Source organism: Polyodon spathula, chromosome 13, assembly GCF_017654505.1.
Source record: "Polyodon spathula isolate WHYD16114869_AA chromosome 13, ASM1765450v1, whole genome shotgun sequence".
In the NCBI taxonomy this organism is placed as follows: Eukaryota; Metazoa; Chordata; class Actinopteri; order Acipenseriformes; family Polyodontidae; genus Polyodon; species Polyodon spathula.
In genome coordinates, this window is record NC_054546.1 from 17,971,208 (window position 1) to 17,985,602 (window position 14,395).

At 37.4% G+C, this 14,395-nt stretch overlaps 1 protein-coding gene across 1 annotated transcript in view; it reads left to right on the plus strand.

Moving 5' to 3' along the window:
* The window catches only part of LOC121325678, a 44,727-nt gene that overhangs the window by 12,788 nt on the left and 17,544 nt on the right, over positions 1-14,395 (plus strand). Inside the window, exon 2 of the mRNA XM_041268531.1 lies at positions 4,052-4,857. Within this exon, the coding sequence (XP_041124465.1) occupies positions 4,052-4,857 (806 nt within the window). The remainder of the gene's footprint in view (positions 1-4,051; positions 4,858-14,395) is intronic.

Consider the following 14,395-nt stretch of genomic DNA (forward strand, 5'->3'; position numbering starts at 1 on the left):
AATAAACAACCCTTTAAAAGAGACAAGTTTGCGCAACATTTGCAATTGCAAGTATGGGACCGTTCTGTATGTACGAAGAGTTCGCTCTAGATCAGGATCTCGACAATATCGCTGCCATCGGATCCCTCGATTAGTGTAGACAATGAAAGGGAGTTTAAAAGGCGACGTCGTTTATTGAAGATCGCAGTCGCAAGACTGATAAATCTGCTGCAACAAACGGCAAGAGGAGGACATCCCCTTCCCCAGAAATTCAAGTTCTAACAGCACTCAGATTCAATGCAACCGGTTCTTTCCTGCGTGTTTGTGGAGATGTAATTAACGTTCATGAAAGTACAGTGAGGGTAAACCAATGTTATTTTGGTAGACTTATTTTAAAGGATATATATATATATATATATATATATATATATATATATATATATATATATATATATATATATGAGAGATATTTAAAAAAGCAACACATGATACTGGTTCCAACATCATTTGTTGCGTTTTTAATGTCTCTCAGTATATTCACCTTGTACCTGTGACAAGAACTTCATTTTGGCATGTTTTATGATATTGCTTACATTGCAACTGTTGGCGGCTGAAGCGTCTGGCACCCAGTGTTCCCCCCTGTGCCTGTGAATAGGCATGGAAGATTTTACATATATGTATATCTTGGAGAACTTTTCTTTTCCTGCAGCAGTACATGATGACATACCTGAAGGTTCCGGAACAGGTTGTAAATCCCATCCAGCTTCACTGTCAATGACGTCATCAATGGGGGACTGTGAATCAGGAACAATGGATGTAATCCTGCTGTAGAGCTGGGGCAAGGGCTGGTGTATGCTCCAGAATAGCATTTGTGGTCTCCAATTTCAGTTGTTTCCATAATGTTTTTTTAAGTTGTAACTGTTGCTGGTTGTCTCTCAGGAAACGCATGCATTGAACTTTGTAGCAATTCCACTCTAAACATTTGAACGGTGCCTTTGTTCTGTTGTGTAGTTTTGAGCACGACCTCCAGACATGTTTTCTGCTGGAGTTGATTGAACCCGAGTTTTTTTGTTTTTGTTTTACACTACCTATATATAAATAGTAGCCTATTAATTTGCACTTAATAGATTATTAAGCACCCTTATTGCAGTGTTTACATACATCTCGAGAATTACTTTTAATAAAGAAATGTTTATGCTTACAGCTATTTTCATAACCCATATTTATATACAACTGGAACTAGACGTGTGTTTTTATAAGGGTAATCCAAATTGCAAACATAAACTAAAATGGATAGAGGTTGAAAGTGGAGCAATTATATGTGAAGTATAAATATGGCTTGAGGCTAAACTATCCCACTGTAATTAACTACTACCTCAATGACACTCTACATTCACAACACGCCACTAAAGCATGGGGAAATAATGACATCCTAACATTCATTCCTGTCAAGTGAAGCAGCCTAGTTACTATCCTCCTAGTATACCGTAAATAATTACGTTATCGTGACTTGGTAAAACATGGAAATACAACTCCAACAGGTTAGTGTTTACGTTACTTCCTTGTCATGGTAGTTTTCTATTGCGTAGCTCTTTGGTTTTACTGCCTAGGGTACACGTTAACTGCCAGAATGTTGTTTCAGAGCAGAAGACATCTTTCACCAGGAAAGGTGAAGGCAACTATGTAGGTCATCAACAACACAACTCTGTGGTATGCGGTCAGGAATGCAGCAATGTATAACATAGATGATGTCAAAAATGGTTGTGACGTTTATTAAAATGTTAGGCCAGTTTCAGACCGATGCTAGAGTTGTGCCAAACTCAATTCAAGCACAACATTTTTTATTAAGTCCCAATTAAGTATGTGTGTAGAGCGCTGCCTGAAACAACAATTAAGTTCACCTCGACGCTCTTTTGATGCGAGCACGCCTTCCTCTGCCACTCCAAGTGTCTCTGGTGCACCTTGGTTTCATTAGGAGCTCCAGATGCAAACTGAACTAAGCTGCATTTAATGCTAATGTACACAAATGATTTGATAAAAAGTATCGTGTAGCATCCCACACTGTTAATCAATCAAGGCAGAGCTCATGGAGGAGCAGTGAGCATATAAATAGAAATAAAACAACAATACAATGACTATTTCAATAATTGTCAGTGACAGTTTTTTTAACTAAATGGGGATGCAGTGATTTATGTTCTTGTAACTCGACTTAATAGAAATGAAGCTGTAAAAAAATGTTTCGTAGCCAAACTCCCAGCAGCAGCTCCGACGCTCTAATTTTTAACTGACAGAAAATCGTACTTCTATCTGGGGAATCTGCTCACTGATCTGCCCTTAGCACTATGGCTTCCGAAAAGGGAGAAAGCCCCAGTGACTAGATTGCAGTGTGGCGGATAGATCATGGTCTTAAGGGTAAAAACAGTCCCTAAAGACTGAAAAACTTTTATATTCATATGCATTATTATTATTATTATTATTATTATTATTATTATTATTATTATTATTATTATTATTTTCTTTACAATAAATGATGGTTAAATGTCTTTAAAACTTGTTTAGCTGTATTTGTTTGACATGCGTGAACTGCATTGTGTAGGCCTACTGCTCTCAAATAACCAAGTTTTTATTTATAATAACCATATGTCATCATTTGTCTATGATTTGATTTTATTTAAGATGTACTTAATTTCAATTGAGTTTGGTGCGCCTCTCTAGCATCTGTCTGAAAGTGGCCTTACTTCTCCCCTTTGACCTACTTTTAGCTACATACTTTTATCTATGTGTAGCACCATGTACAAGCCCCTTCACAGCCATTCTGATTCGACAGCTTTGTTCAATCCTGTGGTAATAATAATTATTATTAACAGAATCGATCTCCTGCTTTTAGTTTTCGTGTTCACTTCATCAGGGTGATATGGGCACTGTTCAATGATGTGGGCCGCTCATTTCTGCTTGTTAAGGGTTAAGCCCTTTAAAGAGGTGATAGAACAAAACTATTACAACCAAAACTGTGAATAGGGTGTAGGGCCACCTTGAGGAACAAAGACACTAATTCAGTATGCAATGGAGAGATACCTGGCCTTTCCTTAATGTTTAACACCTTGAATTACAGTTACCTTTTGAATTGCACTGTGTAAAAACAACAAAACAAACATTTGTATGGTCCATTGTCTTTCCCATTGTGACTGAGACATAGAGTTTCTATGTTACAGAATACTATACATGTCACAGGTCCTACCGTATTTGCATAAAAGTATGTGTTACACATATCTGTCCTACTCCTTCATACTGTATGTTACATGCTTTTTATCTGTGATGCACAGTATGGTCATCGCCAGGCTTAAGTAAAGGCAGAGGTTATCTGAGGAGGCTAAACTAGTGTTCTAATCTCCTGATAATCTTAATAGCTGGATTAGAAGGAAAAGGACTGCTGAGGAAATGCTTCATTATCATATATGTGGTACCGTACTGTGTTTCCAAAAAAGAAAATTAACAGTAAAGTTGATAACTCAATTAGTGCAATGACTGCTTTGGGCTGCATAGTGCAGAAGCTCCAGTTCTGCTTACTCCTCTCACTCTCTCTCAATAAACTCATCCCAGTCCTGCATTTTGTGCCCGTGGCAAGTCAATTAATGGCCAACTGACAGTCAGTGGCTTCAATTACCATCAGTTTCAAACAGCTACAGGCTCCTGCCACAGATAAAACTTCAGTACAGGGGAGATGCTGGAGACTGAATTACCTCTATTTTCAAACCTAAAATACAAAATACAACCAGTGTACAATTTGTATTGTGTTCTGTGCTGGGTCTACACACCTTGCCACAGCCACGCTTACATTTAAAAAAAAAAAAAAAAAATCTATAGGACGTCAGTTTGTTTGTTTGTTTGTTTAGAAATCAACAGTTTTTAAGAGTAATAGCAAAACGTTGCCCAGGTTAGGTTTATTTCTTTGGTTGCATTTCAAATACATTTATAAGAAGAAAGATTCTGTACTTCTGTAATTCCAACCAAACCTGTAAGAGGTTCTGTTCTTTGCAGCTGTAGTAATCTCTTATCTCTGTTTTGTTGGCAGGGAAGAACGATATACCTTTGGAGAGTGAAGTGGTGCTGACCAAGATGAAGATCCTATCGAATAACATCCAAGCAGAGTTTGTGAGTGCTGAAGGGTCTCTCGCTAGTGACTCCATCGCAGAGTCAGACGAGCCCTCAGAGAGTCATGAGGAGCACTCTCCACCAGGGCAAGCTCAGAACAAGCCTGGCTATTTGACACCATACTCTGACCTCAGCACTGAGGAATCCAAATGCAGTAGACTGTCCAAACTGTTCAAATTTGAATCGGAGGACTCTGGTGTGGAGCTGCCTAGTGGAGCCAATTCCCCTTCTACTCCTACAAGCTCGGAACAGAGCTTCATAGTCCACAGCAGGGGCTCCTCTTGTGACTCTGGGGATCTCAGCACTTCTCCTGCCTCCGGTCCAGTAATGGACCACATATTCCTGCTGAGCAAGTGCCCAGAGATGGAGGAGACAGAGAATTCTGTTCAGCAGGCAGTCAGGGAGAAAAATATGGTAGAGTCCAATGAGCCTCCAAGCTCTGAAAATACCCAAGCTGCCTTCACTGAACGTCAGAAAACAGGTGGTTCTTTTTTTAACCACAGCCATGAGAACATTGTTGAGGAGACAGACAAGGATGTGGAAGAGGCTTCTAGAGTGGAGGTTGCTACAGAAATTCCCATTGATGATACCAGGCCAGTTAGCAGTGGATTCAGGGAGGCTTTTGATGATATGACGGAGGGTGATCTTGAGGAACAGCGTTTACAGAAGTATTCCACTAGCGACAGTCTGGATGAATACATGGACGAGTGCTGTAGGTTAAGTGAGGTAAGCAATAACATACTGTACATTGCATACATGCAGTGTGTGTGTGTGTGTGTGTGTGTGTGTGTGTGTATATATATATATATATATATATGTGTATATATATATATATATATATATATATATATATATATATATATATATATATATATATATATAGTTTTTTTTTTCATTGACTCTGATAAGATATGTTTACAACACAGACCCACTGAGATGTTAAATCTCATTCCCAGGGATGTCTGATAAACAGATACTGTATGGGATTTACATTATAAACCAAAAAAGATATGCAATAAAGTCACTGTATTGTAGTTCCTATCAGCTCTGTGTTGATCGTGGAAAGTGAGATAAACACTACAAAGCCTGCACAGAAAACAGGCATGTTATTATGATTAATCTTCAGCTATTTCTCTTTTTTATAATCTTCTTTTTTTTATCCTAAGTTAGTCTAGTTTCCTTAAATGATTCAATGAATCCATTAAAGACATTTACCCACACACAGCAAAATACTTTTTGTTTTATAAGTGGGTAAAATGTACTCTCATTTAAGCCTGTGATATATTTTGAATTTAAGTTGCAGTGTCAAATTTAAAAAAAAAAGCATTTCTCAAAGTGATACTGAACACCCTGCAGAGTTTACAAGTGTTAATTACCTTTGCTGTATCTGTGCTGTTCGTATTGTAGCATTATATTTGTAAACATAATGCCAATCTTTTGACAGTTTTAATCACACATGGGTCATTAAATCAAATCCATTTCTCGACATTTACACAGCAGTGTTTTCCAGAAAAAAGAAAAACTGTATCAATGACGGCTTTCTGTCCCCACAACATGCCACTCATTTCAATCAGAGCACCAGCATTGTTACAGGAGGTAGCATGAACTGGATTAGAAGGAAATCTATTTCTCCAGTCAAACGTTCCTGAATAAAAACAGTGTTACAATATGGACAACAACAACATTTTCCTACGCAACACTGTGTTTTTCAGTCATTTTGAGTTGAAATTTCTTATTCTCATTGTTCCAAAATACTTTTTATTGAATTGTATTAGCATTCAAAATTTGAATAATTATTGTCGTCAGTCTATGTCTTTCTTGTATAGTGAGTAGTGCAGTGTACAACATTTAAATCAGCTACAGATGGTTGTAGCCAGCCTTATGGAACGAAAATATATTTAAATATATTGGCATATATTGTGTAATACATTTTGTAATATATTACATTATATTTCTCAATATATTTAAATATATTTTCATTCCATAAGGATATAAATATACAAAATGTGATTATCCAAATTGATTATTGTTTTATAGAAACAAATATCATGACTCCTTAAATCAACTGAACCTAGTAACATAATTAGACACATGTTTTGACATGAAGTGTTTGTCAGTGTGTTTTATGTTATTATGCAGCTGTAACTCTTATTGGAGGGTAAATCTACAAATGCACCACATGAAGGTATACAGAGATATGGCAGTGTGGCTCAATAGATAGAACTATATTGAGTGTTTAATAGTTAGGATGGCTCAATATACAGTAGTAAACTAGCTGTGAAATGCATTCAGCCTGCATGTGTTTTCATGGTTTACTGCTCTCCGATGTGAATGAAAAACAGTGGCGAGTCTTTTTATTCAGCTGCTCATCAAGCAGCACCTATTCATCTGAACTGAATGGATCTACAGATGCTGTCATTCATTTCTAATGAACCCCAGCCACCTTGCGGGCTGCCTCGCGGAGACCTGCATCACCAACCAAGAACAGATCATTAGCAAACTTTATCACACAGGTGTAAAATTGTTTGAATTACTCACATATTTAGCCTGATAAAGACTCTTTCATATAGCTGCTATTGTTTGCAAAGTATTGGCTAGGTTTCAAGCCTCCTCCAAACCCCCCTCCTCCCACCTCCTAACTCTTCATGGCTAACATTAACGTGTAGTGCTGACAGGAAAGTCAGCATACCTGCCGGTAAATTCAAGCTTTATCATCACTTGTCACTGAAGCTAATAAGGTAATTCCTCATGGAGTAAAATGAAGCTCTGTTACCCATACGTTTGGGTTTCTTCAAACATGGTTGGTTCAAAGACTTTCCACAATCTGATTTTTTTTTTCAGCTTATAAAATTGACTTGGAGGGACACAGATGCATTTTTGTTATTAAACCTGTCATTTACTCTGGCAGGCTATCAGTGCGGCTTCTACAAAGTAAACAACCAAAAATAAAGGAAAACAAAAAACAGTGACTGTGCCTTTCCACCTACCATCATCATTAGTGCCCAATAAATGTGAGAGCTTCATAAAACAGTTAGATTTGAAACAATTTTTCTTCAAATTTCTAAAAGTGTATTAGCTATTATTTCTGAGAAGTGTCCTACTTTTCAACAGTATTTGTGGAATTACAGAAGAATGTATATTACTCAAATTATGAAAGAAAAATGAACAAATTGGTCATTTACCAAGTGCTGCCTAAAAGGATATTGAACTGTGGAACAAATTCGGTTTTGAAATGTCAAAACATTCCTGCAATAACAGGGCTATGCAAATGTCCAACAACAAGCTTGACCACCATCTTTAGTACACCCCCCCCCCCCCCCATCCCCCCACACACACGCACACACACACAGCACAAAAGCTACAGTTACAATAAGCACAATTTATTATAAGCATGAAATATTAAGTGCCAATATGTAGCCAATATGAGTTTAGCTTGTGTTAGCATTTTTGTAAACCACTTGAAGAAGCTTTATTTACATGTTTAAGGCAAAAATGGCCCCTACAAAAAACTAGGAAAGTATCGGTTAGGCTTACACTATGTAATAGCAACAACTCCCTCCCCCTGTGATGATGTAATGCTTGAATGTTGCCCACCAAAGCAAACACTGAACTGAAGAGTTGAGTCCAAAAAGACAGTGGCAGGGGGAGGTTGAAATAGCAGACTATCAACAGCAGATTATCAAAAGCAGACTATCAAGAACAGGGCAGGTGCTAGTTGCTTGATTACAGATTGGTTACAAGTAAAACCTGGCTCTATCGCATGCAATCTGCTGTGCAGCTGATCTCAAATGTCCACTGCAGCCGTCGTACTAATACTATTTTTTCATTTCATGCTTTTTCTTAAGCGCTCTTGCTGTTCCGAGATTCACATTAGTTTCCACAAGAAAATTATCGAAACAAGTGGCACTTCTATATTTTTAACCACAACATGTTTTTTAGTCCACAATACATTGCTAATATGGTAGGGTGCTAAATACAAACCAGGGGTTTTTCATTTAGCACTGTACTCGTTATTCTAAACGCAACAGATAAGAACGACTAAAAGAAAGTTATTCAAGATATTAAAGCATCACAGGTATTGAGTACAAATCAAAGTACACTTAGTATTCTGTGTTCAGTTCTCGTCTCCTCAATACAAAAAAGACACCGGGCGCTTGGAGAGAGTCCAGTAAAGAGCAGCCTGGCTAATCCAGGCTTTTAGAGGAATGGAGGTTGAGGGAACTGAATTTATTTACCCATGAACAAATAAGAATTAGGTGCTTGATTGAAGTGTTAAAATATGAAAAGAGTTGACCAACCCTAGCCAACACATCATATGCAGCATAGAAATCAAGACCAGAGGAAGCTGGACATTAAGTGGAATTTAGGAGTAGGAGACATTTCTTTGCACAGATAAGGTATGGAATAGGTTACCTAGCCATGTTGTTGATGCTGAATTATTGGGATCCTTTAAGACCAGACTTGACAGTTTTGAGATCAGCAAGCTAATACGAACTGGACAAACTTTGATGGGCTGAATGACCTCTTCTAGTTTGTAGATATCCTTCTGTTCTTATGTAAATGTGAGTTGCTAAAAAAAAGAGTTTTCTTCATTTTGAATCATGCACGGCCTTCTAAAAATGGCAGAGAAGGTTTAACTGGTGTGATAACTTTCCACTGTTAATAAGCATGAGTGATTGTCTGGTATGAATTACCTTAGAAGAAAAGTAATGTAATCATTCAACTTTCGAAATACCAGGTGGAATTCCATACCAAAGCTGAAGCTGAGTTGTGTAAACAGAAAATATGTGATTAATCTCTGCTGTGGTATTGGATTTCATCACAGCAGACAGTGTGTGCCAATGGGATCAGTGGAGAGGTTTGAAGATATGGGTCATGTACCCTACAATTGGAGTAAAAAAAAACATTTGACACTTTATTTTTAGCGAAGGCCAGCCCAGATTGTGAAAACCACAAAATTGCATGTAGGTATAATTGTACACTCTACAAATAAAAACTCCCACAGGGCAAAAAGCAAACAGTTACAGCAACAATAGGAATTTCAATCCCCAACATAACTAATCAGTGTTCATTGTCAGAGTGAGATGCTAGAGTAAGTCAAGTGACAACAATACCTGCTGCCTTTCCTTTTACACACAAATACATTCTGCATGTTTTCTATAACCCTAAAATCAATCAATCAATCAATCAATCAATCTTTATTTTATATAGTGCCTTTCATAGTGGACCACCATCACAAAGTGCTTTACAAGATGCAGTAACAACAAGAAAATCCGTAATACTTTAAATACAGAGAAATGCAAAATACATGATATACAGAAAAAAAGTGCATAATACATTAAATACAATGGGAAGTGCATAATACATGATAGCAGCAAAATAGTAAAATGCAAAGTGGGTAGGGCAATATGGAAAATATACAACAATTTTGAAAGTATTCGCGTGGTATATAGTATAAAACAATTAATAGCAGTCAGTAACGCTAGATTAATATAGTTTGGCCATCCTGATAGTAGTTTTGTCTATGAATAGCCACAGCTCATGCTAATGTCAGTAAATGACCTAAATTATTGTTCTTTAATTTTCCCCTGTGGCAGGGCAGGGCCTTGCCTGTAAATAATATTGTTTTATGGTGTTTTGGTGGTGGTTGGCAGGGATGGGGTTAATTTCCTATCCCTGCCAAAATACATGTGAGAATGTGGCTGGAGCTAATTGAATAATTGATGAGATAATTAGGCTCCAGCCACATGGTATAAAGGGAGAAAAATCTTTGTTTGGAGAAGAAGTTTTTGGTAAGTGTTTGTGTTGCTGTAATTATTTTGGAAATGTTGTAATGAAGGCTAATGCTAATGGTTTTTGGATTTTGTTTAAACCTTTTGTTTTGGCCCTTGAGCTGGTTATTTTGTTTCTGTTTATTGTGTTTGTGACTTGTTTTGTTAAACTTTTTTATTTGGCTCTATGAGCAGGAGTGTTTTGTTTTGTATTATTTTTGTTTGTTGATTAAAACGTGCAGCCGCGCTTAAACCACAGCTCCCTTGCCTCTGAGTCTCCTTCCCTGCTGATACCATCTGGGCCCGCAACGCTACCCTGTCACATTCCCTCTACAGTATGACTCTTAGCAGATGTGTCCTGTCAGCTTTACATCAGCACACAACCCATTTCCTTCTATACACACTTTGGAAAACAATTACAATACAACTGGTGGATGTATCAACACCAATGTAGCTAGTTCATCCATTAAGAGGTGGCAGTGACGCACCATTCTATTGGAATGCAACAATATACTATATCATAGTTAATTGGATGACAAGGAAGGAAATCCAGCAGCTGTTTAAAATCTTTAGTTTAATGTAAATGTGATCTATGACTTGAATGGCATTATTTCAATAATTAATAAAGGGACAAAAGCCCAATCGAATGTTAAACAGCATATGTTTGTCTCTACAGCATTTAGTATAGAAACACAGCTACTAGATTAATTGAGTAAACCCCTTGTGAGAGACTATATGTACCATAATATTATGGTCAATTGTATATTTAAATCATTGTTATATTTAGTTAAACGTAAACAGGAAATACACATTTAGTTTATAATTGGAAGTTTTGTTTTTGATCCCTCCAGTATCTATGTTGCAAAATATACCATCGCTGTCACATGGTGTGATTTTTTTAATTAAATCTTAAAGCATTTTCCTGTAACTGTCACTACTTTTAGCTTCATTCCATACCAATATTCATTTTCAGGAAACTGTTTAAGAAGGTAACAGACAGAAACAAAAATAGGAATTGGAATTTTTAACTAACAGTGTGGAGGGATGGGGAGGATGTTAAGGGCGTTGTCGGATGACCCTTTCCCGTCTACTTGATTCTTGGGGCGGGGGGCTCTCTGCTCACACGTCACTTGCAGGAAACACTGTGTAATTTCTGCAAGGCCTTATCATCGACATGCTGACGCTCAGTCCCAGAAATGTATTTCCCCAGTGATATCACGTATGTGCTACACAGTTATAATTTAAAATGCAGTGAGGCCAGTTTTTAACACTAACTTGGACATTTTCCGGTACATGGAGTGTATTTTTCTCTAGTAAGTTCCAATTTCAAGTATTAACTGATTAATACACATCTGTCACAGTTCTATAGCATGTGCCATGCAATGTGGTATTTAGAGTTGTCCAGCCTTTTTGACTAAGAGCCACACTGACCTGCAGTAGGCCCTTAACAAGACACAAAATCTCTAACACAAATAGATTTTTGACTGGAACCTTAATTAGATTTAGTTTACTTAATCTGACTGTATAGTAGAACTCATAAACAATCTTAATAATTACCACCCCAATACCCGATCCATGTTCCTCAAATACTATGTGACTGCATGATTGCCATTCACTTCATTCACAATGTGCAAATTTACATAATACACCTTTATTTGAAATAAGCCTGCTTTCCATAGAATTCCCAGGGTCAGTTCCCAAGCCTTGATCTTGCCAGGGGGTGGTTGTCATTGATTCTTTGGGAGGAGAGGCAGTCGAATTCCTTTGATTGTGTGGCCTGGTACTCATTTGAGTCAGAATTTGCAACTGCTGTAAATGGCCAGTATGGTAAGCTATAGACTTTCCAAAACAGCACAAACACAAAGGCGAATCAATCATACTGTCCACTTCTCAATAGACTCTACAGACCATTTTGGGGAAAAGATCCTGCGTCAGATTTCCACTCCCTACTTCATTGAGGAGATGTCACGTATCCCCCCAGAACAATTTCAAGAATTTGGCTGCCCAGGGTGGCCCTACACCCGGTGTTGTGGCAGGTGTCTCCTGAATATAAATAAAATCAGGAGCAAAAGCAGGATCATATCTAAGTTAAACAAAACTCAGTTCACATTCAGTGTTGGGTAAGTCACTTTTAAAACATAATCCGTTACAGTTACAAGCTACTTGAACACAATTGCAACTTGTTACAATAACTTATTACTTTGACAAAAAAAAAAAAAAAAGACTTGTTACAGTTACAAATAGTTACTTCTCAGGCACAGTTTACATTTTACAGAGATGTTTTTTTTCTGTTTGGTCAGGTTGAAACCTTACTCCTTCTCTGACACCATTTTCTAGCAAGATGATATAAAAGCCCACTCATGTGACATGCAAAGTTTGACTTGCACTGTTGACGCACTTCTGTGTTATGCATTAGCTGTAGTCCTTTTTAATGTAACTAAAAGCAATTTTTGTTTGTTTGTTTTTAACATATAATGCATTTCCACATTTTGTTACCTGTCTGAAAAAGGAACCGTTACAGGAAAATGTATTACATGTAACTCTCCAACACTGTTCAGATATACCAACTTGAAAATTAAGACTGGATCTTCCAGATTATCAGTGATCAGGAAAGGAAACCAAAAGGAAATGTGAACTTTAGAAACAGTTTCCTTGCCTGTTTCACAACTGAATCACGAGACCAAAAGGTTGAAACCTGAAGCCAAGTGAGAACAGAGTTCCAGACACAATTCTCATTAGACATTTGGTCATGTTTTTCTCCATTGTTCGGAGTTGGTTTCCACAAACTGCTTGTCACGGGGCTGAACAGACAGGAAGCCACATGACTTGGGCCATATGGAATTTGTGCTCTGGGAAACCAATCTGGTAGCACTTCCTGCTTTTGTTGGGAATACTTGGAATGCAGTCATTATATAAATATTTGTTAAAAGATTTTTGTTAAGAATATATGTGATTAGAACTTATGGAATCATTAACAGTTTAATACCTGGGCCATCCTTAAGCATGCATTGTTACAATATATTTGTGGTCTATTTTAATAATAAAAACATTGTATACTGGCTTGTTTGTGCTTCACATTAAGCTTACAGTGTTATCCTAGGTTCAACTGAGGTGGTACTTCAAATATTATTTCACAAATCAGTACGACTAGGTAGGACAATTGTTCTTTGTTTTACCCACAAAATATAGTTTTTTGCCATGGTGATTGTCAAGAATGTATTTTCTTAGTGTACTGGCTTTCTTAATGAATCATATATACAGTTTGTCACACTTTATAGTCAGAATCAGAACCTGACTGTATATGAAGGTGCCTGTCTGTCTTTCTGTCATGCTTACATTTTTGTAGAGAACTGTATGTTACTTACCACCAGTGGTGTAGTTCAGCCAGAACACGTCAGAACACTGTTCCAGTACTATTTTCATCAAGAAGCAGTGGTGTCATCGAGCCAGAACTCGCATAGTAGGTAAGCTAAGTCACATGACTTGCATCTCCCACATAACTGTTTTATTCAGCCAGTAGTCCTCTTGATGCAATGACAAGAGTGTTAGGAACTTCTTCTATTGCAAACTACTTCTTTAAGAAGGCTAAAATGAAATGCTGACAAAGACGACAGCAACAGTGCATTGACTACGACTGTGTGTTGAAATGAGAGAAATGCATTACTATTATATGTGTAACTAGAAGTTCAGTATACAAGTACAATGTGAATTTGTATAATTATGATTTAAGAAAATCGATATTTTAGTGGCGTTCCGGTGTCTTCAAATTTTACACTGCACCGCTGTTTGCCACAGGTTTATCAGTGTTTATGGTCAAGCAAGTAAGAAAACTATGGAAACTGAGACACATTGAGACGATTTTGGAAATTTTGCTTGTTTAATAATATGTCCAAGCAATATCTGAGCCACCCCTGTCTCATGGGGTGTCTTCATTTTAAAGATAGGGAGCCTGATTGATTCCCAGCTTCTCTTCTGCAAAGACAGACTAATGTTTGTCATTAACCTCAAATACTCTCAACTGGCATTCATTGAAAGCATGTGCAAATTAGTGCTGCCCAAGAAACCAGGATATACGGAGGTCAGGAATTAGTGCGCCACTATATACTATACATTAGTTACAAAACTTGATGTCAATGCACAGTGTACAGGTTTCACTGGAGGGATATGACCCCCATACTTGTTCCATTCACTGTCAACTGTAATTGATAAGACCATCAAAGATGCCATCAAAATAAACCAACAATGACTTCAGATAACCCCCTTTTCACTTGTATTTTAAGGGGTCAAGAAATCATTCCCTGTGATTAATTGTACAGTTTAAAGTTAAGAGCTGCTATATTTTTATACAGTAAATTCAGTAATATACACTCCATTGCTAAGTTTAGATAAGAAGCATGAGATACTAACGAACCATCCGGCCCATCAAGGCTCGTCTGATTCCAGTAGATGATTGATTCCAGAAATCAACAACATGGCTTGGTCACCCATTCCAT